We start from the raw sequence: 27,188 nt of genomic DNA, 5'->3' as shown, positions 1-27,188 counted from the left end.
TGATTTGCATATGGCCATGTCTAAACTGGGGTGGCGTAGTGGGCAAAAGAACGATGGATTTAACCCAGATCTCTTGACTGGGGGAGAATGTCTGCATTGTCAGCATTCCGTCCATCATTTGTTTGTTGTAACGCTTTTCACCCTAAGTGGGATGGGTATTCCCAGACGTGGGACCCGTGCTCACTACGCCACTGGAGTCAAGCTATCCTGGCTGATGACGGCTGATAGCCAGAAACCGGTCCTAGGATGCTTGATTCCGGTCCAGGGAAGACATGGCTTGGCAGTTCGGACTGGACTGTTCCCATGAGGCACAGGGTCAAGACTGATTTGCATATGGCCACGTCTAAACTGGGGTGGCGTAGTGGGCAAAAGAACGATGGATTTAACCCAGATCTCTTGACTGGGGGAGAATGTCTGCATTGTCAGCATTCCGTCCATCATTTGTTTGTTGTAACGCTTTTCGCCCTAAGTGGGATGGGTATTCCCAGACGTGGAACCCGTGCTTACTACGCCACTGGAGTCAAGCTATCCTGGCTGATGACGGCTGATAGCCAGAAACCGGTCCTAGGATGCTTGATTCCGGTCCAGGGAAGACATGGCTTGGCAGTTCGGGCTGGACTGTTCCCATGAGGCACAGGGTCAAGACTGATTTGCATATGGCCATGTCTAAACTGGGGTGGCGTAGTGGGCAAAAGAACGATGGATTTAACCCAGATCTCTTGACTGGGGGAGAATGTCTGCATTGTCAGCATTCCGTCCATCATTTGTTTGTTGTAACGCTACAAACCCCGATGAGGCAGCCGCAATTTCTAATTTGTAAGTAATGAACGGTTTGGATCCAGCCTCTACCCGCTACAATCAGGCCTACTCCTTCAATCTCCTGTCCCGACTGGCGAGTTGTCTCTATAACTGGTGGTTGTCTGTATCACGCTAGTTTTCACATACCTGGTTCTTGACAGGCTCCATCTTTGTTCTGGAAGACTCTGCGAGCAAAAGTTGATGATGAATAAAATGTATAAATAGGTCCTTTTATAGTAATACATTTTTGAAAGGATGTACTGTTATATGAACTTATCTTTTCCCGGTATGTTTCTGTGGTAAGCATAGTATCGGACGCTGCTCAAGCATTGTGAAATGTCAGTGCACTGCTCAAGCAAATATTCTCTTAGTGATAATAAACAATAAAGTTTTCATGTTGGGCTGTTTTGCCTTCCAGCTGGCACAGAAAATGGGATTCGAGCCTTCCATAGTGGACGAAGCGGCTGAGAGTATGATGAAGATCTATAACCTCTTCATGAAGTATGACGCCACCATGGTGGAAATCAACCCAATGGTGGAAGATTCCTCAGGGATCGGTAAGGTCCACAAAAGCAGCTGCTGCTGAACTTGAATTGCAAGCTTGTGTTCTATTGGTGCAAGGATGGCTGTGTCACAATTGGTACAGGAAGCACCGTGTAATGTTATGCAGCCAGCATCACAAATTAAGTTAATGCGCTCCAGCTGTGTGGTGAAGGGGGGAGGGGGAGATTGTGCCTGCATACTAATTATATTGTATATGTAATTATTTATTCAGGGGCTGTTTGCATTGTTTTGCTGTTTAAAGGAAATAGCTGTTAAGTGGGCACCAAGCCGAGTTTGAAGCGTAATCGCAGTAGTGCTCGTGTCTTTGTTTTGAGTTTTTCCTGTCAATCACTCATCGCTTTGGCATGATGTACAGTTGTGCTGCTTCAGAAGGGGCACTCAGCCTTGTTGCCTGGTTTAGAGTTGATAACGTACTACCACGGTTATTCTCTTCATCCTCTGATTACTCTCTCTTAAAGCTTCATGAGGGGCACACAGCTATGATGCTGTAGTTGCGATAGGAAACTAAAAATTCGAACTCTTCGGCAGCAGGCTAAATATCTCACTTTTCAGCCATGCTGAATTGTTTGTTTACTTTTGCGTCAAGCATCTGTATCAGTATCAGAGCTCCCTCGGCCTTGTGTTCTCTAATGTAATTCTAGTGAGGACAGTCCTTAAGGTGCTGTTAGCCTGAATGTGTTGAAGAATCTTCCAGTGGGAGGGTCAGATGACTTTGTGTTGAACATCTCATGATGCCATTGGTCCTTCCTGGCTTATATGTGGTACTTACTCTACGAGCCTAGAGTGTGATAATCTCCATCCTGGAAAATTATATCCTTGCACGTTTCCTTAAGTTTGCATTTCTCATCTGTTCATGAAAGCTTTCTTGTCGTAGCATAAGGATGTTGCGTGGAGGCTGATATTCACATGAACTAGTTAGACTTTTGGACGAGTTCTTTCCCACTGTTGCAAATATAACAATCTGTGTTCAGTCAGGGCTGCATTTTCATTTTCACAGTGGGACATTTCCCATTTAGCACTCCACCCACATTCACTGGTATAAAAGAGAACAGACTTTCACTTAACTTGTTTGTCCGCAATGCTTTCACGGGAGCTACATAACTCCCTTTGTCCCTGCCTAGAGTGATAATTTTAGCAACATGATTTCTAAACTTGTTTGCTTTTAAAACTGTTAACATTTCTGAGAATAGCTCAGAGCTATTTGAGCATACAGCGACTTCCTTTCTGCTGCTACCTCCCCTGTCCAGAGTTCTAAATAAGATCAAGAATGACCTGGCCAAAGTCATACTAGGGGCCACAGATTGGGCAAGGAGAGTGTGAGGTACCCTTAACTTCCGGGCAAGAGCACCTGCCCTCTGGTCCTGCTGCCACTTCGGCAGAATCTACAGATGCAGCAGCAGAGTAGGGTCATGCACCTGGGTCTGTGTCAATTACACCTTCATGCATGAAGATTTAGTGGTGCAGTTGACGGCATTGTCTACCTCCAAAGCAGTGTATGTCATCCTGGTAGCCGAGCAGCCTTCTACAAAACCTGTCTACGCCGGACTCTCAGACCAGTTTGTGGCTTGGTGTAGCATCCGTAGCACGGACACTTTGCAAGCTGTCCGATATGCTACGGTTTATTCCATCTTTGTGCCAGCACAGACTTGCAGTGGGCGCTGTTAAAGGTTACTTGTCAGTGCTCTCTGCCTTTTTATGTTTAAAAGACCAACTGTCTTTGTTCAAATCACCTGTTGTGATGCATTTTCTTGTTACTCCCTAAACCTTTTGTGATATTACAGTGGGACCTTAGTTTGGTCCTTACTTCTCTTATGTGTACTTCTTTTGAGTAGATGTCTCTACATCTACTAACCATGAAGATGTTTTTTCCCATCATAATAACACCAGCATGTCATGTGGGTGAGCTTCAAGCGCAGTGAGTACAGCCACCTTACCTTCTTCAAAGATAATCTATTGCTAAGGGTCAGAGCGGATTTTCTCCCGAAAGTTGTCACTTCATTTCATGTCTGGCAGTACATTACTCTTACAGCGTTCTTTGCCCCTCCTCACCCCTTGGAAGAAGAGGTGAGACTCCATTACTTGGACCTACAAAAGAGTCTTCAGTTTTTATATTGATCTTTACCAAAGACCATCAGGTGGCTGATCAGCTCCTTGTGGGGTTCGTTGGGGCAAAGAAAGGCGAAGTAGTGCAGAAGCGGACTTTGTCTTGATGCTTAGTCTTCAGTTTTAAAATCTTCTACGTGATGGCGAATGAGCAGCCTCCAGAAGCGTTGAGGGCCCAGAACCAAGACTGCCACCACCATGTTGGCACTTGGGAGTGCCTGTTCTGGATATTAGTCAGGCAGCAATGTTTGTATCAGTGCACACGTTCACAAAGCACTACTGCTTCAGCAGCCAAATCTGACGGGAAGGGTATGTTGGCTGTTAGATCCTGCAGGACCTTTTGATCCGAGTCATTCAATAGATCCACCACCTGGGGTGCCACTGCTTTGGGATCTGTTTAAAGGTGTGCAATCTGTGGTTAGTACTATCCATCAGAAGAGCAAGTTACTTAAGTTTGGTATTTCTCTTTCTGGTGGATACTCCAAGTTCAGATTCATCACCCTCCCTCCCTCCTTCCTGTCCCGTGGAGTGGCCTCTTTTTCATCTAAAAATGACCCAAATTAGAGATCTGTACAGTTGCACAGTTGCACAGTTGATTACTTTTGTGCTCCGTGTATCTCCAGGAAGAAACCGATGTCTGCGCACTGGAGTAGCGCCTACATATTGCTGTAGTCATCACTTCTTGAGTGGGGTTGAAGTGGAGCTGCTTGACACCACCTATTGGCATGCAGGTGCAATGCTGCAAAACATTTTTCAGACAATCTGGTGCCTGGGGATATTCTAAAGTTAAGGACCTTCTAGTTGATTGTTACGATTTCAACAAGAAAGCCAAGAGTTAAACATTGTCAGCTATCTTTCATCATTTGGGTGCCCTCTGTTTTGCCTACAACGATACATAGGTATTTAACATGATGCTATTGCTTGTTTGTTAATAGAACTTTCAATAGTGACGTGTTCTTGAACATCCCACACACACTCTTTTTGAGATAATTGCTATCCTAGTTCAGGCGTGAAGTGGCTACGGGCGAGTTCCAAATGAGATCTTTCTTGGATGCCACGCATCATTATGTGAAAGTAATTTCTGATAAGTATGTTTAGCATGTAGTGTTGTCACCGCATGAAAAGGATAAAAGTAAAGAGGGAAAAAGACACATAGTAAGGGGAACTCCAAAGAAAATGGTTTATTTTTATGTTTTGCCTGCACATCGCTTGCAGTCTTTTGTATTAAAAAAAAAAAAATCAATCTTAAAATCAAAACCTTACACAACAACTTGGACCCTCAACCAAGCCTGTGCACGTGCAACTTCACCTCCAGCCTACCCACAAATAGCCATGGAAACTTCCCATCTACCTGGGAAATAATCACCACAGAAGAAACAGCCAACATCATGAGGACCATCGACTCCGGGACGCCAATGGACCCCTGCCCCCCAAAAGCCCCCAGTGTGCAATATGGAAGCCTTTCCAATTAGCAAAGTCCTCACCCACATCCCGAAGAACTCCATCACCACTGAGACGTTCCCAAATGCCTGGAAAAACACAATAGTCTACGTACTGCTAAAGAAACCTCCGTCAGACCCTACGGAACTAGCAAATTACTGCTGATCTCCCTTCTACCCTACCCAGCCAAGGTTATGGAGAAAGCCATCCATAAGCAACTCGCTCTCTACCGCAACACACCAACTCCTAGACACAGCTCTGTCAGGTTTCCGGCCCAACCACAGTACAGAGACTGCCCTCATTACAGCAACAGACTACATTTGGCTGATCCTTGACCTTGGAGAAACAGCAGCCCTCCTACTACTCGACCTCTCAACAGCTATCAACACGGTCTCCTACTCTACCCTGATCAGATGACTACATGAAACAAGCATTGAAGGACCTGCCCTCAATTGGATCTGCTTCTTCCAGGAAGAAACACAAAAAAAATGTCAGCCTGTCAACTTACATGGGGGAGGCCAAAATCCTCATCTCTGGAGTCCTTCAAGGATCTTATTCAACATCTACATGACCCTGCTGGCAGACCTCATCAGATCACATTGCATCAACATACGTTCCTACGCGGACGACGTACAACAGATTTCTCCTGTCACACAAAACCCCCACAATAAAAAATAACTTCGTCACTGGGATCAGCTCCAATTGATTCAAACTCAACACAGACAAAACTGAAGTGAAGATCTTTGGTAGGAAAACCTCGGCTTGGGACTCTACCTGGTGGCCAGCATACATCGGACCCACATCTACCCTCCGCTCCCACCCCAGGAACTTAGTAATCATCCTAGATGACAAACTCGACATTACAGTCTAAGTAAACATGGCGACCTCAACCTGTTTCCACATCCTGAAGATGCTGCGAAAAATCTTCAAGTGGCTACCAGAGAACACTAGGGAAACTGTCATAGGCCCCGATTACCAGTGGACGGAACTATGGCAGCGCACTCTACGCAGGAATCGCCAAGAAGCTCCTGAACAAGCTCCAAACCATCCAAAACACCACAGCAAGACTCATCCTCAACCTACCTCGCTGCACCCACAGCATCCCACACCTCTGGTTCCTTTACTGGTTTCCCATACACAAACACATTTGTTTCAGACTCCTCCACCTGCATAGCGCCTGGATGCCCTCACGGGTCATTAGCGAGCTATACAAATAATCATACCCTAACATAACATTCAACTGACCAGTACAAGCTTTGATTTAACCATCTGTACATTGAGTTGTTGCCTGACTACATTACACTTCCTTTACAGTACAGTATTCTTAAGTATCACAGTCTCTTCAGTGTCAAGCTTTTTTTAGAATCTGACCACCTCCAAACTTTCTGGACCTTGTCTTGAAGTCATAAAAACTTGTTTTTATTTAGTTCATCAATTCAATGAACTCTTCCTTTTCACACGGGTGATTTTTGTTTTTGCCTCTCCCTGTATTGCTAAACTGCACCCTAGCTTCTGAAAGGCTAGTCTACCCACATCTTTTTCACTCTAACTCTAATTTGAAGATTATCGAAGGAGTTAGATGCCTTTTCTTAAGGCCGGAATAGAAGGAGAAAATGGATCGGTTTCTGTCCCGTGGGTGTTGCCAAAACAATTATTCCTTAGTCTTCTTCTGTGGCTGATACAGAAGTCTGGTTTGGACAGTTCTAGGGTCTATTTAGCTGCTGTTGCATCTCAGACAGGGCCGGACTCGGAACCACAACCTGGCCTGGCAAAGTGCTCGGCCGCCAGGAAGAGGGGGGTGCGGGGTGCCGCCGAGCTCTATGCCAGGGCCGGTTTTCGGCCGATTTTGTTGCTATGCTGCAAAAACGGCCCTGTAACAAAAACGGCCCCCACCCGTGCGACGCACCGGGGGATTGCCCGGTGCCCGCTACGGCCAGTCCGGCCCTGATCTTAGAGTCTTAAAGAGACTAGTTCTTACTCCGGAACTCCGTAGGTAAGGGACATTTTAAGAAGCTTCTGCATCCTTCATTTAGAAGATCGCCCCCCCCCCCCAAAAAAGTTGGAAGTTAGATTTAGTGTCGTCCTATTTTTTTCTCACAAGACTTGGAACCCTATGGTTACTTAAGTACTTCAGATACTGCCGTACTATACTTTGTAATAGAAGTGACCAGGGCCGCATAAGTTCTAACCGACATTTAGAACAGATCTGTATTTTACATAGCACTTTTGCAAATGTTTCTTCTATGCACCTTCCCATTTAGTGTAGTTACTTCCCGGCCTCTATCAGAAAGGATCTTCTTGCCCTGTGAAGATGAACAGGTGGTTAAATAACTGATCGTTTGCAAAATCATAACATGGAAAAATCTGCTCTGGCTTTTAGCCTGCCTAAACATGGGAGCTGTCCGCAGCCATTTCGGCCGTCGATTCAGGCCAGTCCTTTTGCATACTAGTGCCGCATTCAAGTTTTATGTCGCGGGATCCCCTGTTGGTGTGTCCGTCATATTTGCATACATCTTTGCTTCCTACCATATAATGCTTTGGTGTTCACATTGTTCATAATAAACTATTTATCTCTAATAGATGTTCATATTAACCTGAAAACCCCACATTCTTACAGTACGTAAATGCCATGAAAAGCAGATTACTTAACTTTAAGTGTTTTTGTGTCCTGACAGAGAACGAGCTGCCCCTTACCCAGCCTATTACTGCTGTCACAATCCCAATCCTGAGACACATCACCCCGCATGACCGTGCTATTTCAGGGTGCAAAAGTTTATTCTTAACATTCTCTTATATGGTATTTCCTTCTTTAAGGTGATATATACTCAATAATATCGCCTTTCATCAGAAGTACAGTCTAGGAACTGTCTTTTCATTGGTTTAAGTAGGAGGATTGCTGGTATAGGTCATATATTTTGGCATGTTGGAAAGGTTGGGTTAGTACACAGTATACAAAATAATGTGATTTAAAAAAAACAATGGAAACATTGGTAAGATCTTACAATATACTTCTCCCAAGTTCTGTACGCACCCGTCTTTTGCTTATTAGTAGCATCAACATAATTTTTTTCAGTAATTACGCATAGCCCATACATTATGCTCGGCATTTTGTTGTTTCAAGGTGTATATCTACCAAGAGGTTAAATACAGACATTGATTTGTTTTAAGCTTACGGAAGGTCTTTCAGCTCTACAGTACTTGAAATTGGGTTTGTGTGTTTTTTACCATGGATATTAATTAGTCTGAGACCTGGTTTATTATTTTTTTCATATCTTGTTTTAGGGCATGGGTTTTTTCTCCACCTTGTATGGAAATACACTATAGGTAATTTTTCTCGTCATTGTCAGCTCTACTAAGGCTCAAGGAAGTTTCCATTTTCTCATCTCATCCGTCCAGGGGCGTAGCTTAGTGATGTTAGGGGTAGAGGGGGAATCTCAAATTTCCCAACTAAAAACCAGTGGGCTGCAAGGTGGAGGGGTGAGATGACCAAGATTTGAGATTGTCTGTTTCCATTAGGAACCAGATCAGCACTGATTTGCAGTAGGTGGGCCTTTGTCTAGAGTGGTACAGTGGGTGAAAAATGACGAGTTGAAATGCTACCCTTTAGCGATTGCCACGAGTTTGACTCTTTGGCAGCAAGTGTTCATCCCATCTCCTTTTGGGTGTTAGATTGCTAGTAGCATGCCTGGTAATTTGAGACCGGTGCAGCTTTCCAAGCCTACCAACATCAATGTTTGTGAATTCCCCAAAAATGGTACATTTGCTCCCATTCAAGAGGTACTTGGGTGCAGATGTAATACTATTTTGGTAATCCCGTCACACTATGTATTTAAGAACCTGATCCAAACAATTAACATGTCAAATCCTGTTAGTGAAATGAGAAGTGTGAGAAATACTGAAACAGACATAGCAGGTTTGATTTGGGGCCCCCACATCCATCTCCCAAACCAAGAATGCATTTGATGGGTGTCACACCCCAAAGACCCTTGCTGAAGCTACACCCATGCCCATCTCGCTTGGTAGTTCTCCCAGGAACTTATCACTACAGTCACAATGACCCGAAATCCCTGCCTTGGGATCACTTATTTCAACTGCACGCACTCTTCTTTGTCTCTGCTACTAGAAGCCTTATGACAGGGTTGTCAAATCAATGCATGTGGGCAGGGCTACATGTTTCTATTCCTTTCCTTTCACAAAACATTTTATCGAGTGACTGACGGCCTCAATAACGAAGCCCAAGTTGCAAACAGATGAGAGCATGCTGGTAAATTAATAGGCTGAGCTAAGCCAGAGTCCAGACAAGTGTCTGGCTTGGCTCTAAAAGACAGCGCTCGATCCGAGCCGGACAACATCGGCATGTATTTGGTGTAACCAACATAATGTAAAAATAAGATACAATCTCTTTAACATTCGAAAAAGTGTATTTCTTTAATTGCGGACTCTTTCCATCTTAGTACATTAGACTAGATCACTGTATAGTGATAGTTTCTTAGAAACCTTAATTGCTCGCCCCCACAATGTCCTTAGTGAAATAAGAAACCATTCGGTAGTCATGTAAACCCTAAAAATGTCCTGAATTGCTAATATAGATGCAGCAACATTGTAGTCTCTTTAATCAAACATAAGAAGTGCTTGTACAGTCTACATCCTGATGTCAGGTATTTAAAAGTGTGCTTATATGTGGTAATAAACAAATAGGAGGCTCTGCTAAATGCAATATTTGCTCAGAATTACGCAGTTTGGACAAGTAGGGATTCCAGGCTATCTGTTTTCACATTTTGAAATTCAATCCTTCAGATGGACTTCTCTGTCTCCCTCTTTCACGTTTACATTAAAATACCACTGATTTGTCTTTCATTCTTGGCTCAGGATGAGAAACAAACCGACACAAAGATGGCAGACCCGCATCAAGGCCCCCAGACCGAACTATCATTCAAGAATGCATGTATTGGGAGGGGGCTGGTGTCAGCCCCCTCAAGCTACGCCCGTGCATCCTCCACTCCATCAAAGCTATTTTCTTTTAAGCATTACGTTATGATAAACGGACAGTGATGGTCGTTAAGACTGTTGTGCTCATCCTGACAGCTAAACCACTTCGCCTTTGTAGTATTTGGCAATCCTCCAGGTGGGAACCACTATTTACTCATGCGCATCTTAGAGTGAATGTTTGGCTTCTTCATCCATTCTCTGTGTGCCTTGCATTGATGTGTAGTTCTGTACATGTAGTGCACCTGCCCCAACTTATCCTGCTCTGTTTTCAGGTAAATCCAAAATCTGGACAGTATAACTATGTCGCATTCCGTAGTTTCTCTTCTTTTTTACAACTCAGTGGCGATTTTCTCTTGCTTGATGATGGTTTGCTTTGTTTGAGCGAGCCTGTGCTTCTAGTCAGCAGCTTTTTGGCTGGCTAAGATGGGATGCTAAAAATATCCATGTGTACACCATTGAGTTTGTTGGACTTGTACCGTGTAGCGTCAGTCCACACTTGCTGTATTTCTCTATAGGAACCTTTGTTTTTGAGGGCCAGAGCGTAGATGTACAACTCCTGCGTTTTGCATGGCAACGCCTATCAGGAGAGTCCTGTGCCTTAAATATATGCTCGTACAGAATCAGATGTTGCAGAGGATCATGCAACATGCCTGCTGCATCCCCCCAGCTCTTGGGTTGGGAAAGATTTGTGATCCGTGTCCTGCAGATCAGATATGAATCAGTGGCGGCTGGTGAGTTTTGAAAATGGTGCAGCGGAAAAGTTGGCGATGAGTGCAAAGTCGTGAGCGAGCAAAGCAAACCAGCTCAACTGCAAATGTTGAAGTTACCCCACACCCACGAATTTTTGAAAATAGAGTGGTAATAGAGAGATGGGAGGAGAGGATGGAGTGTGAAGGGTACATATTGCTGAGAGAATGTACAGGGAGGCGGAGGCGTTGGAAGGAGGGGAATATAAAGGGCAGATGAAGATGGGAGAAAACACGTGTAAGGAAGAGAGGCGTAAGCAGGAAGCAGAGAAGTGCAAGTAATAACTTTGCGAGCTCCATGGGCCTAATCTTCCGTGGCAGCTGCTACTAATGGTCCGATACTTTTATGTGGATTCTCTCTTGTTACCAATGCCACAAGCTGCACCCTCTTACCACCTTCTTTCTAGACTCCTCAGCCCTCAACCTAACCCTCCTGAAGTCAAAATGTAGCCCCACGTCAATGCGGTTCTCTGGATTGACCCGGACTGAGACAGCCCTCGATCCTGAGAAGGGTATTGAGGAGCGAGCAGGATGTTGATAAGACACACATGCACAATCCACTTGAAATAATAGGTCAGTGTTGACATGGTTTCCTTTCCAGCAGGGAGGTATCAAAGTAGGTGTTAACCAGCACATCAAATGTGACTTCTATATCTGTTGCAGTGCCTTCTCGTAGTGCTTACGTGTCTCCCTTTAGCACCGCACTACGCAAGAAACCTACTGCCAAGCTCCAATCTCAGCATACGCTCTGTTTTTTTTTTTTTATCTTCAGCTGGCAGATTCCAGGACTCCTCAGTGCTCCACATGTCTCACTGACCTTAAAAACACACCGGAGCATAGAGCATCAAAGCATCCACAGCTGCTCTACTGTCCCAGGGCAATGATATGCCGACATCACTGTCTTTGCCACCGAGTGTAAACTGCTGGCAGCAGACACAAAACATAAGCAGAACAATAGTACGGCAATTTTAAAATGCTGTTCCTTGTTAAAAAGCATGCACCTGTAATTCCAGCCACATCCGCAACATGTTTAAATGGCCTTTGTAAAGCGATTTGTGACTCTGGGAAAATCACAATCTCCTCGTACCTGAAAATGGATCTGTTATTGTGCAATGCAACTGGTGCTCACAACATCTCTGGGCGAGTTCACGCTACATAAAACCAGCAAAAAATAAATAAACACAAAGGCACTGCTAGGAGACTTCCCCAACCACAGGAGATCCTCCGGAAATTAAAGAAGACATCTCCCACCCCGCCAATATTACCCACTTTACCTCCACTCCGCAGAGACACACACCTTGTGTCCACAGCACACAGCCTGCTCCAGCAGAGCCAGAGATCGTTTATATATGAGCCAAGTGTGCCTGAAAGCACGAGGACTGCTTCAGAGACACCATGTGCGCAGAGGGCTAAGACAGCCTGTGCCTATAGCATGCACCCCCCCCCCTCCCCCCCCCCCAGAAACCCAATGTATACAGCCTGCACGCGCCCTGTCATCCTGTGTACACAGACCCCTCAACCACCCTGTGTGCACAGCACAACCCACACTCTCCCATGGCTTCCCATGTGCACAGCCTGTACGCAGCATGCACACCCTGAGACATCCCGTCTAACAGCATGCACCACATGACACACATACTATGCAATCCATGCATGCACACTGTGTATACAAAGAATGTACCCTGCTAGACACCAGGCGTACAGCGCACACACCCTGAGACCTCATATGTATACACAGCATGCACTGCTCGAGGCACAGTGTGTGCAGCAGCCCTCTTGTGGCATCCCACGTGCACAGCATGTACCTTCCTGGACACACTGTAAACAATTATATGCACAGCCTGCATACTGCCCACAAATACGGACACATCGACACAGTAACAATTCAGGCACACACATTCACCCCCCCCCCCCCTTCCCACAGAGATGCACAAGCATACCAAAACGTACAGACAGAGAAATGTAGTCACACACAGACACGCCGAAAGACACACAAGCCCCTAACACAAGTATGTCGATAAACATAAACACACGGAGGCAAACAAACATGCATCCACACACAAACACTAGACAGCCACCCACAGAAATGGACAGACACACACACATGTGTGCCCTACACAGTCTGACTGCCCGATTGACATAGCTGCCATGCAACTATTTTTGCTTGCCAGGAGGTATGTCCGCAGGAGAAGTTTTAAAACCCGTCCTGCCGGCCCCTGCACACCAAGGCAGGACGGGATAAGCTCCCTTAAAGCAGGGAAGCTTCTTAAAGAAGCCGAGCAGTGCGGCCTCGTGGCAGATTCGGATGAGATTCTCACAAGGGTAGAGGAACAGCGACAAAGAATAGACAATTTAAGAATGTAAACACATTAACAAAACCAATACGCTGCGTGTAGCGTTCAGCATTGGTCTCTTGATCAATATAATGTACTGTGTAACTATTAACGTAATAAATAACTCACCAATGGAACGTTCTCGCGCCAGGCTCCTCCGCATGACTGGACAGCAGACAGCAAGCCTGGAAGAAACCGGAAAATGCTGGATTTGAACTCCTCCCCCAGACCACAACTATTGCTGGGTCTTATCGAAGAAGCAGAAGCCACTGACACGCCCCCACTCCTACATTGTTTAAGCTGACTGCCCTGCCCACAGCCATTGAAATTAATGGAAGTCTTCCGATTCCTCCCTGGGCTACGTGAATAACGCCCAAACTAAAACACTATTCTGGCAGTGCTGTACAGACCGCGCCCACCAGTGTGCCATCACTGTCCTGCTTTCTGGCTCCAGGTCGAAGAAATCTTCGCCCTTGGAGCCAAGATATACACAGAGCCAAGTGCCATCCTCCCCCACCACGACCCCACCCCCTCAAACAAAACCCAGATTTACCGAGCAGCCAGCACAATTTCTTGCTAGCTGCTCGGTGTTCCATCTCGCATTTTTTACTCCCCCCTAGGGTGGTAGGGCGACGCCCATCACGCCCCTGAACACCAGCCGCCGTGTCGCTATTCAGATGTACGCCTTAGGGTAATATTGATTTTGTTATTTCGTTACACCCGTTTTCTAGAAAGCATTCTGTGTCCTGCTGTATATAGCAAACCTACAGTGGAATGAAAACACCAGTTGCCAAGTTGTAATTTGTATTATTATTAATGGCTTGTGGAACTGGTCTACTTTCTATTACTTTTTTCTGTGTTCCCCCCCCATTATTGGCAAAAATAACACGTGTAGCTTCCAGGAATCCGGATACAAATTCTATAGCCAAACACTTCAATAATGCAGTATGGTTCCTAATTCAATAGGCGTAATTTCTACGAAATGCCCTCCCCCGCCCCCCCCCCCCCCCCTCCACAGGGCAGTCGGCTGGGCAGTAGCATCTTATAATTTATATTGGGAATTGCCCAGCTGTGTTTCTCTGCCACTTGGCAACTTAGAGTTCCCCCAGTGTACAGATGTGAGGGATTGAGACCCCATAGAAATCCACAAGTCTGTGCCTTTAAGCCACAAGATATTTCTAACCAGAGGTCGTACACTTGGAGCGAATGTCTGTCTTGCATCTCAATGTTCCTGAGTAATAGTTCCCACTCGCCGCCATTCCCTTAGGTTATATGCCAGTATTAACGCCATTCCCTTAAGCTACATCAATGCCAAGAATTAATGTCTGATAACTTCTTTACCCTAATGTGTTTGTCAGAGTGATAGATTTAGCTCTGTTTCGGAGGATTGAAGTGGTATTAATCCTTCTGATATTGATCCATTATCAGACCATGGATATGACTGGGTTTGGGGCTCGGAGAGAGTTTGCTTCGCTTTCTAGTCTTGCTGTTTGGTCTGATAGGAGGGCTCACTCCATTTTGACAGGTCAGTGCTTAAAAACACTTCTGATGGATACTCTGATTGCTCTATCGTGGGATGTGTTAATGCTTTAAGATAGTAAAACTAGATATACCATATTGTGAATGCAAATCTGATTTTATAATGGTATTTGACGTTCTATGACATTCTCTACGCGGGTATCCCTTTGCTGTGGTGGGAAGTGACACATTGCTGTGCCATTATAATGTAATGAGACCAAGCTTCACAAAATTGGACAAATCCTGCATAAATTAACTTGAGACCTTTTAGATTAGGCAGGCAACTTGTATGCACGGTTTATGAATATTTCTTGTCATTGTGGCACTGGACCTCAGCATAGCTACACCCGGATCACTCTCACCAGCTGCACTGCTGCTGCATACGAGTCTAGGCACATATTATGGAGTCACTGCTAGCAACTCAAAGATGCCATTAACCTAGACTGAAGCTGTACTGCAACAAACCCTTGCTGCCATTCAAAAGCAGGGGAGAATACTGTTCGGTTTTCACAAGTTTTATGCAAGCCTGACCCTTTAGATCCTCTTTGGCCCTTTGCTAAGCACATATTTGGACCATCTTTCCAACAATGAGCTGAAGGATATGACCTACACATTTCTTTTAAACTTACCTGGAGATGTTGAGTATTGGCCATGTAACAAAACCTGCCAATTACTCAGAGGCATATTTTAATTTATTATTGCTGCAACCATTCTCAATAAGTGCGCACAACAAGAAATTCACAGTGCTATATATAAAACCAGTTTTAGTGCAAAATAAATTGGAGTGCATAGCTGCCAAGGTTTCATATTGCTTTTGTGACATTTTCATAATTTCAGTGTAATTATGAGTAACATTCAACTACTATTAGTAACACTTTCTCGCAAGCAAAAATCTAGCCATGACGACGACGGAAACATACATCAGAAATTTCACCCATTTGAGCAACGAAAAACTCTTAAGATCCTAAAACTGCTGAAAAGCACCAGAAATGAAATGGCAAATCATGAGACTGAAGACTCTTGTGACACTGCCGTGATGTCAGTGAAATGTCTACGCTGTGAAACATTGTAGACAGCCGTGCGCTGGGTCAGCCCCCAAGCCTGCCGCAAGGACCGCGCGCTGTCAGCAAAGCTTTGCGCAATCTGGAGGTGCTAAATAGCAGCGCACACTCAGGCGGCTGTGGTGCTATAAATGCAAGATGATGCATTTCAGTGAGGTGATGCGGACCACCACAGTGAATTGCGTGAGTCTAACGTCTTATGTGTGGTACTTGGCAGGGATGCAGAATCCCGGAGCATCAGCATCTGCCCCGTTAGCGCCCTGTGAGGCTCCGGCTCATCTCTCCTACTGGATGAAGCAATAACTGCCTGGCCCTTTTCATCCCTTCTCCTCTAGGAGCTATCATGGCCACCCCTTCTCTGACAGTTAATTATTAATTGGCTGCAATTCATTTCTCATTTTTGCTACTTTGGCGGTTGGGTGCTGCAGATCAGTTTATATTTGATTTGACCAGTAAATACTTTATCAAGTTATAATCTCCGGCCTCTTGGCTGATGAGTATTTACCCAAGACAGTTGTGTTTTCTGACTGCGGAAGACCACTGGTCAGGTCCAGCCCCCGCTGCTTTGGCAGTCAGTCCAGGGGACAGAGCAGAACAACGCTGTCTGCTTCCAGCCTTCAAAGCTCTTGGGAAATTCGAGATTGGTTTGAGCAAAGCCGCACTGCTGTAGACAAAAAGAATCCTTGTCAGGGAACGGGAATGCTAAATGTAATAATACTACAAATAATAATAACAAACAACAAGTAAAACCGATATAACTGAATATTAACTGATATTATTCTTATTGAAAGTATTATCATCATTTTTATAATGTATTATTAAAATGAATAGCACAATTACTATTCCAGTGGATGATGATTATAACTGGTTTTACTATTACCAACATTAATACTGACGCCAATTATTATTATTTTACACCAGTATGTGATTGTTACCGATGACGATAATGATTAAAAAGTACACAAAACTCCGAGAAGATGAGCTCCCTTCCTCATTTGCAGCTTTTTGGGGGGTTTTCTTGTTTGGAATTGCGGGATAGAATCCTCTAATTTCACCCCCAACTGTTTGAGTGCCTTTCTTTTCTACATGCACTGCTGTCACCTCCACAAGGTTCCTAGAGGGGACCGAAAAGCCACCCACTGTGCTTTACTATAGCACTAACCCACAAAGATTATCTCCGCACACGGCTACAATAAATACTGGGGACATCAGACCCATTAGAACCGACAATAATAAGGGCTTGTTTTTCCACTTATTGACCTGGAGAAGATGAAAGGCTATGCTGGCTCCATCGGTCACGTGGCGTGCAAATGCACTGGGATTCCGCAGCAGGTGCATTAACCACGAAGTATCTCAGTATAAAAGACAGGACTGGCTAAACTGCTCGCACCGGACATGGGGCTGCTTCAGATATCTGCAGCAATGGCCATTGTATGGGGAAATACGGTAATTCTACAGCATATGTTAATGGCTATTTACAAATTAAAAACAAAAAATAAATAAAAGTGTTCTAACTCAAAATAATAGAAATAATAAAAATGTGTATTTAAAGAGCCTAGGTGTGAGTGGCGAGCATCCTTCTTTTGCCACCAAACAAGAGGGTGGGAGCGTTTCATGGGGCGCTGCATGTTTTGGGCTGTCTCCCAAACGAGCAATGCTAGCTCTGTGTGGTATTAAAGAGGAGAGCAGCCTGGGCAGGGTCACCCAAGGAGTGAAGGAAGGACCCTTTATAGCTCTGAGGTGGGAAGGGTGGGCTCAGTCAATAATACTTTTATTCGATTTCGTTAAAATTCATAAAAGAATGGAAAAGGCACAGAATACAAAATGGTTTAAAATGGGGGTTTGAAGGGTACAAAAGATAAAAACACGATGCGGTTGAACACTCAATTGTCATCAATGGTTAAAATGAGAAATATTAAATTTATAATCAGTGCAATTTATAAAAGATGCGAGGCGGTTCAATGAGGAAAAATCAAAAAATAGTGCAAGTGCAGATGACTAGAGTCCAGGCAGTCTTGTCAAAGCCACTCAAGTTAATTTATTTGTTATTGTCTAATTCTTTGGCTGCCATTTTCTAGAACGTAATGGCTTTGCAGGACAGTTGGATTGACAGGACTCCAAGGCACTGTATGACTGCAGTTCTGCATGACCTTAATTGTTTTTTCCTAAAGATCTCGCTAAGGACAATTTTTCGAGTTTCTAGAAGCGAGGGGCAGATGCATAGGAGGTGTAATAGTGTCTCTTCTTCTTGTCCACACAAGCGGCATTCTTTTGTCTGCCACGTACACTTCCATTTTGGGGTCAAATCCTTCGTGGGGAATGACCCCAGCCGCAACATCGTCAGATTGTGCTTTTTATGATGTGAGAAGTTTTCAGACAAGTAGGGTAGACTCCTCTTGCCGCGCTGTCAATATTTCTGGAGCCTGCTTACATTTTTGAGTCCGTTTGATTCGTGCCCCTGATCTTATACCGCATTGTGATGTCCCTTTGTCCACTTAGTTGAATACTCCCTGAGCATTTATTAATATCGGTCACAGCAAGGACACATGACCGACATCCGACTCAGATGCCCTCAATCGGAATTCCAGCTGTGGTCATAGAAGGGGCAGTGTGTACACTATTGTAAAACCCATATATATGGCCAATGAAGTAAGGATAATGAAAAATTAAAAGGGGAAGAAACTGGGCCGCAATGTCTTACCAGCTCTGCTTCAGTTCAGTAGAGCACCTGAACTTCTTTTCCGTGCTCTACAGTGCAGTACGCCTGAATGCCGTGAGAACGTGTTTCATACTTTAAAAAGAGGATACGTCTCCGGGGCGGGGATATTGCATTACGTCTCAGGGACACGTAGCGGTAACAACTAGACTGCCTACGGGTGTGAGTCTGCCTAAATAGTAGCGCTCCAGCAGACAGCTGAGGTGCTATATATGCGTAACAATGCATTTCAGCTCGTCATGATGACCACCACGCTGAAATGCGTTAGCCTAACATCTGATGCGTGGTACTTTGCAGAGCTCAGAGTATTATTGCAGGAATTAATAAAATCATAGTGTGAAAGCACAAGATGTTAATATTATGAAAGAAGACATGTTATACAACCATTTGTATGATCTGGGTTGACAGCGAAGTGGAGCCAGGAATGCATGTTTTGATTGAGCAGAAGTGGTGTTTCTACAAAAAAGTAAAAAAGTGCTTGCCTTCCATGCAGCTGTGATCATTTTGTTAATTTATTCCCTTGCATAAGCTTGAACTTTCAGGGGCACATGCATGACTTTGGAAAATTAATAAATTGTCTTAGATAACTAAGATAATTTGTTGTTTTGAGGGTGTGGTTGGCAGTCATTTACCTGGTAAGGAATGAGCACCTTGTGCTGTGTCACACTAGTAGTCTGTCTTCATTTTTTCCTATTAAAATAGATTACCGATACATGTTATTGAATGCTATTCTCTCAGTCTCAAATGTAACGGTATCACTGTGGTTGTTAGCATATCCTTTGAAATGTTTTGATTGACAGTTATGTGTGGGGGGGATGATAGAATTCTTTGACATTGAAACATATGTTTACATAATAGGATGTTTTTATTTTCGGCTTTGGGAATATGCACACAGGTTGGTGACTCTGTATTATTTCACACCAAAGTGTTTCCTTTTTAGGTTTCGCCTGCACAGCACTTGTGTTGTGCTTGTGAAATCTATTGTATTTAATATATCTTAAAAGGGGGCTCTTATCAGTTCCCATCCCCGAATTAGTGTGTTCATTTGATTTTGTGTGGAACTTTTATTTTGTTAACTTCCCCTGGCTGCATGCATTTACGTACTTCTCCTCAAGCTGTTCACACTGTTTAAGCCCCATTCCCTGTCCAGATAAGATCTTTTCCCACAGAAAAGGCAGACCGTTTCTAACAGTATGCTGGAATGATTGCTTTTTATTTCTTAGTTGTGTAAAGCAAATGCTTTAGAGTTAAACATTTGTGGCATTTCCTATTTATGCCTCGGTACCTTTCTTTGCACTTTGTAGGCATTATCGGATTGATTTTTTTCAACCTAATCTATTTTGTCATTATGATCAAATTCTAAATGTAATAAACATTGCACGTTAAAAATAAAATTTATATACCAGAGCTATGCTATATTTTACTACAAAAACAGGCAGCCACAATGCAGTTACCTTGCAGACAACTAGGTCATGATTTGAATGATGCAGTAGGTGCAGTAGCACCGGGCCCAAAAGTTGTCAGAACTCCTCTAAACACATAATATTGCTATGTTTGACTACTAAACAGGAAATCCCAATTGCAGTTACCTTGCAGTTAAAAGGGACGTGATTTGATTGGTGCAGCAGGTGCTGTGGCACTTGGGCCAAAAGCTCTAAGGACCACGTTAAGCCCAGAATATTGATAACATTTAAAACTAAACAGGTGGTCACAAGTGCAGTTACCTTGCAGACAACCGGGTCTTGATTTCAATGATGCAGCAGGTGCAATGTCACCGGGCCAAAAAGTTTTCAGAACTCCTCTAAACACCTAATATTGCTGTATTTTACTACTAAACAGGCAGTCACAAGTGCAGTTATCTTGCAGGCAACAGGGTCATTATTTGAATGGTGCAGCAGGTGCAGTTGCACTGAGTCCAAAAGTTGTCCGATCCTCTAAACACCTAATATTGCTATATTTTACAATTAAACACAGTCATAAGTGCAGTTATCTAGCAAGCACTTGGGTCATGATTTCAATAGTGCAGCAGGTGCAATGGCACTGGGACCAAACGCTCCAGGCACCACACTAAACACCTAATATTGTTATATTTTATTCCTAAACAGGCAAGTGCAGTTACTTTGCAGACAACAGGGCCATGATTTGAATGGTACAGCAGGTGCAGTAGCACTGGGCCCAAAAGTAGTCAGAACTTCTCTAAACACAATATTGCTATATTTGACTACTGAACAGGCAGTTAGCAGTTAAAAGGGACTTGGTTTGAATGGTGCAGCAGGTGCAGTGGTACTGGCAGCAGGTGCAGCAGCACCCCACTATACCCAGGTTATTGCTAAATGTTACTACTAAACGAGACTGTCACAAGTGCATTCATCTAGAAGGCAATAGGGGCATGATTTGAATGGTGCAGCAGGTGCACTAGCAGCAGGACCAAACGCACCAGGCACCCCACTAAACACCTAATATTCCTAAATGTTACTACAAAACAGGCAGTCACAAGTGCAGTTATCTAGCCGGCACTAGCGCCATGATTTCAATGGTGCTGCAGGGGCACCGGGCCAAAAGGTGTCAGAACTCCGCTAAACACCAGATATTGCTATATTTAACTACAAAATAAGCAGTCACAAGTGCAGTTACCATGCAGGCACTAGGGTTATGATTTCAGTGGTGCAGCAGGTACTCTGCCACTGGTGCCTAAAGCTTTAGGAACCCCTCTAAACACAAAATATTGCAATATTTTACTACTAAACAGGCAGTCACAAGTGCAGTTACCTTACAGGCAATAGGGTCATGATATGAATGATGCAGCAGGTGCAGTGGCACCAGGCCCAAAAGTTGTCAGAACTCCTCAACACATAATATTGATATTACATCAATTAATTCTAATATTTTCCTCTTTCATTTCTCAAAATTTTGCTATTACTTACCCGCCCTGTACCACTGGTATAGCACAATATATTGCCTTTTTGTACATAAACAAGTCATAACACTTAAACAGACTTTCTGTAACTTATATTGTACAACTACTCAGCAAGCTACTTACAACAAAAACAGCCTATTAATGAATTTACCAATGCTTGTTGTTTATTGCCTCACTTTGCTTCCCTTTACACTTCAGTTCCCTATTATAGACCATTAAATGTGTCCACAAATTCATGAGCCCTCCTTACTTGCTTTCGAAGAGAACCGCACATAAACATTAAACAATTGCAAATAATTTCCTGAGGCATGAATCTGTTTATCTAATCTGTGGTGTTGGCATAACATGTTTTGGGATGGCCTAGAAACTGTTTTTAACATTTTATATTTTCTTGTGCATAGTATATAAAACATTTTTATCATAGTATTCAGTTCTTCAGTAGTCTTTGTACTGGCATTAAAAGTCGGACGTTATTTGATGTTTTATTCAAAAATAGCATCTTTTATTATAAAACTTTTAAATGTATGTAGCAGCACTCGTTTTCTAGTTTTGCGAGCATGCTAGTTGTATATACAGCGTTTCTTATTGAGATGCTCTGTTAGTGAATAAATCACCAGAAACAAATACGTTGTGCATGTGAGTGGCAACAGATCTGAAATAATATGTTCTAATTGGAAATCATAATCCATTTGCTGGGGTGACCTTCTGTCCTGATAAAAGATCACCTGTCACACGCCTAAGTGAGGTCACCGTAGGAAGCTTTCTTCCTGCTATCCTCCAGGACATGGCGAATAAGACAGCAGTCTGCGTGCATTATTATGCCTGCCACCGTTATTGTCTTTCGTATCCTTCCTTCCCTCCTTGCATGTCACGTTGCCTTTTCAGTTTCAGAAGAAGCAAGCAGGGGTTATCAAACCCTATTCAGCTAGGTGTGTTACGTGTGCCCCTGCATTCTGAAAAGGCGCTTGCCTCGCGCAACCTTCTGATCGGCGGCCTAATGTCCAGTACAGATGTGAAAACTAAGAGCATCAAATGTGGCATAAAAAGCAAACCGTGAATAGCAGTTTAGTGCTGTCGCGACACTGATTGTGATGGGAGGACACATCATGGAGTCGCCTATCCCCCACCATTGTGTTTATGCATTTATTGACGGTTTCTTGGGCGTAGCATGCTCCTTGCATGCCAATCAGGGAAACACATTTTGTACCCAGTTTTATCAAAAGTTTCTGGAGTACCAGTCCATTCTACACTGAAAGTCAAATAACCACAGCCCAAAACAGTTGTCTAGAAGTGACGATGAATGCCAGATGTCAGCAGTACTATATAAAGCAGTTTAATTCACCTTCATTGTCATGCACATAGGTGCGTGCCATATTGCCAGACATTCATTGCCCCACCAAAAAGATCCCTCGACATCGAAGATTGGATGAAACACTTAACAGTCTTCAACTGCCTTCCATCCATTATAGATTCCACAAGATCACTAGGAATTACACTTGACAAGAATCTCAAAATGCAAGAACACATCAGCTCAGCCACCAGAAGAACAAAATTTCAAATGAGCATTCTAAGAAAAATAAAACTCTTCCTCCCCTTCGACCTTAAATCACCAGTGCAAGCGCTAGTTATCCCCAGATTAGACTATGGGAGTGCTACCCTATGTGGTCTGCCAAAATCCAAGTTGGCTCAACTAAGGGCATACCTTAACTCTGCTGCAGGACTCATCGCTGAATCAAAAAGGTACAGCCACATCACTCCAGATCTGAAGGCACTAAACTGGCTTCCCTTCAATCACTTCATTAAAAATATAAGTCAAACTGATTTTAATGAACAAATCTCTACCCTCAACCAACAAACTCATTCTCTGGATACTGATCTGACGCTGTTCTCCAACCAGGGCTTGCATGCCGTCTGAGTACTCGTTTATAACTCACTGTCCCACTCCTGATTTGTAACGGACATTGGCACTTTAAGCACTGTAGATCAGTCCAGCAGCAAATGGCAGCTGTAGGGGCCTCCAATAGATTTACAATTTTAAAAAGTATGGATTGCAAAGGGTTTTGTAGTCTAGAAGGTGGATGAAGACAACTGGGTGTCAGGAAAGGAGTTATTGGAGGTTGGGCGAGGCATTTAAATACAAAAAAAAGCAAAAAGCCAGGGAGGGGTGGGGAAAGCAGTGGATGAGCTTTGGGAGAAGGCTGACGGAACAGTATGGAGCGGTGTTGGAGGCACTGTTTGGGAGCGGAAGCAGTATACGAGGGAGAGAGCTAGGAAACACGTGCACTCTCATGAAGTGTTGCAAGAAACTAAATGCAGTGGAAGGATACAAGTCAGCCATTGAAAAGGATGGCAAGGAGCCTAAGCTATAGGGGAAGGGAGAAACACAAGCAGAGAAAGGAAAGCTGTTATATAAGATGCAAGCCAATGAGAGTGGGAAAAAAGCCTACCAGTGATTAGCAGTGGGGGTGAGCCCTAAGCCGCTGTACATTTTTGGAATGGTCCAGAAGAGGCTTTGTCGGACTGACCACTAAAAACTATTTGGCATGTGATATCCTAAAAGGATGAGAACTGCAGGTGATAGTTTTGCAGCGGTCTGCGCACCGCTGGAAACCTGATAGCCATGCAGGAGTCTGGAACAGTTTGTGAAGTTTAGTTAGGGCTGTTTTGATTGGCTGTCAGAATCGTTCTAACACCCAACCTTATTCTGATTGGATGAAAGGGTTACCACCATTTCTTCCAACCTAATAGATTTCTATTTTAGAACCCATCTTATTGGTTGCTGGATGCATTAAAATGCTCTTATGTCAACTTTGTAATTTATCACTCTGTGATTGGAATTCAGATATTAATAGTTGTATGTGTTTGCGGAAGTTGTGGTGTAACACAGTAATGATACTAGTGAAATCTGCTCCTGCACAGCATTACACATTAACTTGAAGAATATGGAGGTACTTCTGTACAAATGACTCCATCTGTATATTGTTTCTTTTGCTTTTATCGCCCTAAGTGGGAAGAGTATACCCAGAAGTGAGCCCCATGCTCACTGCGCCACTGGATTCAAACTAGCCTGGCTGATGGGGGGGTGGGGTGATTCCCCGAAAACAGTCACAGGATTCTAGTTTCCGGTCCAGGAAGGACCTGGCTTGGCAGTTCGGGCTGGACTGTTTCCATGAGGCACAGGGGCAAGACTGATTTGCATATGGCTGGGTCCAAACTGGGGTGGGGTGGTGAGCAAAAGAACGATGGATTAAACCCAGATCTTTGTGACTGGGGGTGAATGTTTGCATTGATCAGCATTCCGTCCATCAATTGTTCCTTTTGCTTTTGTCGCCCTAAGTGGGAAGGGTATGCTCAGACGTGGGTCCCGTGCTCATTGCGCCACTGCATTCAAGATAGCCTGGCTGATGAGTGTTGATGCCCGGAAACTGGTCCAAGGATGCTTGTTTCTGATGCAGGTAGGACCTGGCTTGGGAGTACGGGCTGGACTGTTCCCATGAGGCACATGGTCAAGAGTGATTTGAATATGGCGGGGTCCAAACTGAGGTGGTGTGGTGAGCAAATGAACCATTGGATTAATCCCAGATCTTTGTGACTGGGGGTGAACGTTTGCATTGTTCAGCATTCCGTCCATCATTTGTTCCTTTTACATATTGGAAAAGCCCTGTCAAAAATGTGTTGCAGGCAGAAATATCCGACCGCACCTCGAGACCCTCACGGGTGAAGCAGCCACGCTCTATAAATCCTGGTTGATTGATTTATTGATTGATTGAATGTGTAGTCCAGAAAGAATACCAAACCGCTGTACCTCTCGAACAAGCGGTGGCAAATTAATAGAGTGAATTTGCACAGCACTCTGGCAACCTTACTTGACCCACCTGTCTGTAGCGCCAAGACGCCCCTTGGCATTTGTGCGCTTTACAAATGTACTAATCAAATCAAATAGGGGGGCCATGCATGAACAGCAATATATCATCTCCGTAAGGGAAGGCTAATAGCATCCCACGCTGGAATCTAAGGCCCCTCTGAAGATGCTGCTCCTGCAGGTGACGGACCAAAGGGTCCATGGCAATTATAAATAAAAGGGGAGAGAGCTGCAGCCGTCTCTGTCGGAGGCCTTGCGTTAAAGGCTCCAAGAGTGTACCATTTAGCCACAGACTGGCTAAGGGATCCCGGTATTAAAGATGAATCAGAATATGTAAACTGTTGGGGTTGCCTAATTTTGTTAAAGTGGCCTGAAGAAAGGAACATTCAAGAGAATCACATGCCTTTTCAGCATCTAGCAGGACGACTACCGCTGGAACGGTAGGGAAAATCTGGATGATTACTGCGAAAAAGAGTACAAAGGTTAAGGGAAGTGGAAGATTGTGGTACAAAACCGAACTTCATAGGGGAGGTTATGGGGTCCATTAATAAGGAAAGTCGGGTGGCTAATACTTTAGGCAAAATTTTAGTATCATGATTTATAAGGGACAATGGCTGATATGAATTACAGAGATAAGGAGATTTGTTTGGTTTAAGCAGTTGAGTGAAGACAGCACCCCATAGCATTGGAAGATAGGAGCCATGCTCAAGTAATTCTGCCTATATTTCCAACAGATGAGGGACCATGAGCGATTTGTAAGCTTTATAAAAATCTTCTGAGAACCCGTCCAGTCCTGAAGCCTTAGAGCCACTTAAGTCATCTATGGCCCGTGAGAGTTCCTCACACACAATGGGGAAGTGAGAAATTGCTGTTGACCAGTTTCAAGGCAAACCATAGCAACTTCATACAAATAATCTGAGGTGCAGCAAACAAGCCAGTGATTGATCAGGGCACTCACTCTGACCATACCTGTGCACCCAAACATATTACCCCAAGTAAGCGACTTCTCGCTTAGCGAGGTCGTGAAACTCATGTAGCAGTTTTGGCCTGTTGTGGAGATGGTGTGCGTGTGGCAAGGATCTGCCACCAGAGTCCAGTTTTTCTTCCACCTTAGCAAGATAATTGCGAATGCTGGGGAGTACCCCTGCATGCTTTGAAATGTAAATTCCTCTCATATAGGCCTTGAAAGCCTCCCACATGGTAGATTATTTCTGCACAGAGCCGGTGTTAGTGGCAAAAAATTCAGTGATAGCATCTCTGACTTCCAAGCCAAAAACTGCATCATATAAAGCACTGGCAGGAAAATGCCAATGGTAAGTCATGGGGGCATGTATGGGTATATTTTGAGTGACTAGTACAGGGGCATGGTATGACCGCATGCAGGGAAAGTGTTTAATAGTGTTAAGTCATACAAGTGTGCCTTGGGACATGTACCAGTGATCAATGCGGGTCCATACATTGTGTGAGGAGGAATAGAAAGTATAATCTTGTTTACATGGGTATTTAAGTCACCATGCTTCTGATAGATGGAATGTGTCAAGAAGATACATAAATATTTGAGGGAGCGGGGTTTAGCGACCACTGTTTACCCAGTAGAATCAAGTTTGGGTCAGCAGGTGATATTTAGGTCACCTCCCAGTATAATGTAGTCAGCCTGATATTGGCTAATCTGTGAAGACAGGTTTGTGGAAAAAATCAGGGGAGTCTGTGTTCGGTGTATACACATTAAGAATGAGCACAGTCTGACCTGCCAACTCGCCCAACACCAATAAGTAACGATCCGCAGGTTAGAAGTATTTCCTTTTGCCTTGAAGGAACCACCACTATGTATCAAGATGCATACCCCCTGTGAGTAAGTGCTATAGTGAGATAAATAGCTGTGGAAACCCCATGAGGAGGCATAAGTACATTCTGGTCTAGGTGATAGGCGAGTTTCCTGAAGAAAGGCCAATTGGACCCCGTGCCAGCCTAAAGAGGCACGGAGCTGTTTCCCTTTTCTGGTAAAAACACGATCTTTCCCCCCACTCATTCCTGCAAAAACAGCTGCTGGAGAACCCAAAACACCCCAAAAGAAATCAAGAATACAAATATAGTGGTATACACCGAGGGGGAGGGAGGTGGGCGAATATATAAACACAACA

The 27,188-nt window shown here is 44.1% G+C and overlaps 1 protein-coding gene across 1 annotated transcript in view; it reads left to right on the top strand.

Annotated features, from left to right (window-relative positions):
• Positions 1 to 27,188, top strand: part of SUCLA2 (succinate-CoA ligase ADP-forming subunit beta) — a 318,851-nt gene that overhangs the window by 205,062 nt on the left and 86,601 nt on the right. Inside the window, exon 6 of the mRNA XM_085621852.1 lies at positions 1,217 to 1,355. Coding sequence (XP_085477978.1) covers positions 1,217 to 1,355 — 139 coding nt within the window. The remainder of the gene's footprint in view (positions 1 to 1,216; positions 1,356 to 27,188) is intronic.

This window comes from Triturus cristatus, chromosome 8 (assembly GCF_964204655.1).
Source record: "Triturus cristatus chromosome 8, aTriCri1.1, whole genome shotgun sequence".
Taxonomy (NCBI): Eukaryota; Metazoa; Chordata; class Amphibia; order Caudata; family Salamandridae; genus Triturus; species Triturus cristatus.
The sequence above is the reverse complement of the archived record's forward strand: the minus strand, read 5'-3'. Positions and strand labels throughout refer to the sequence as shown.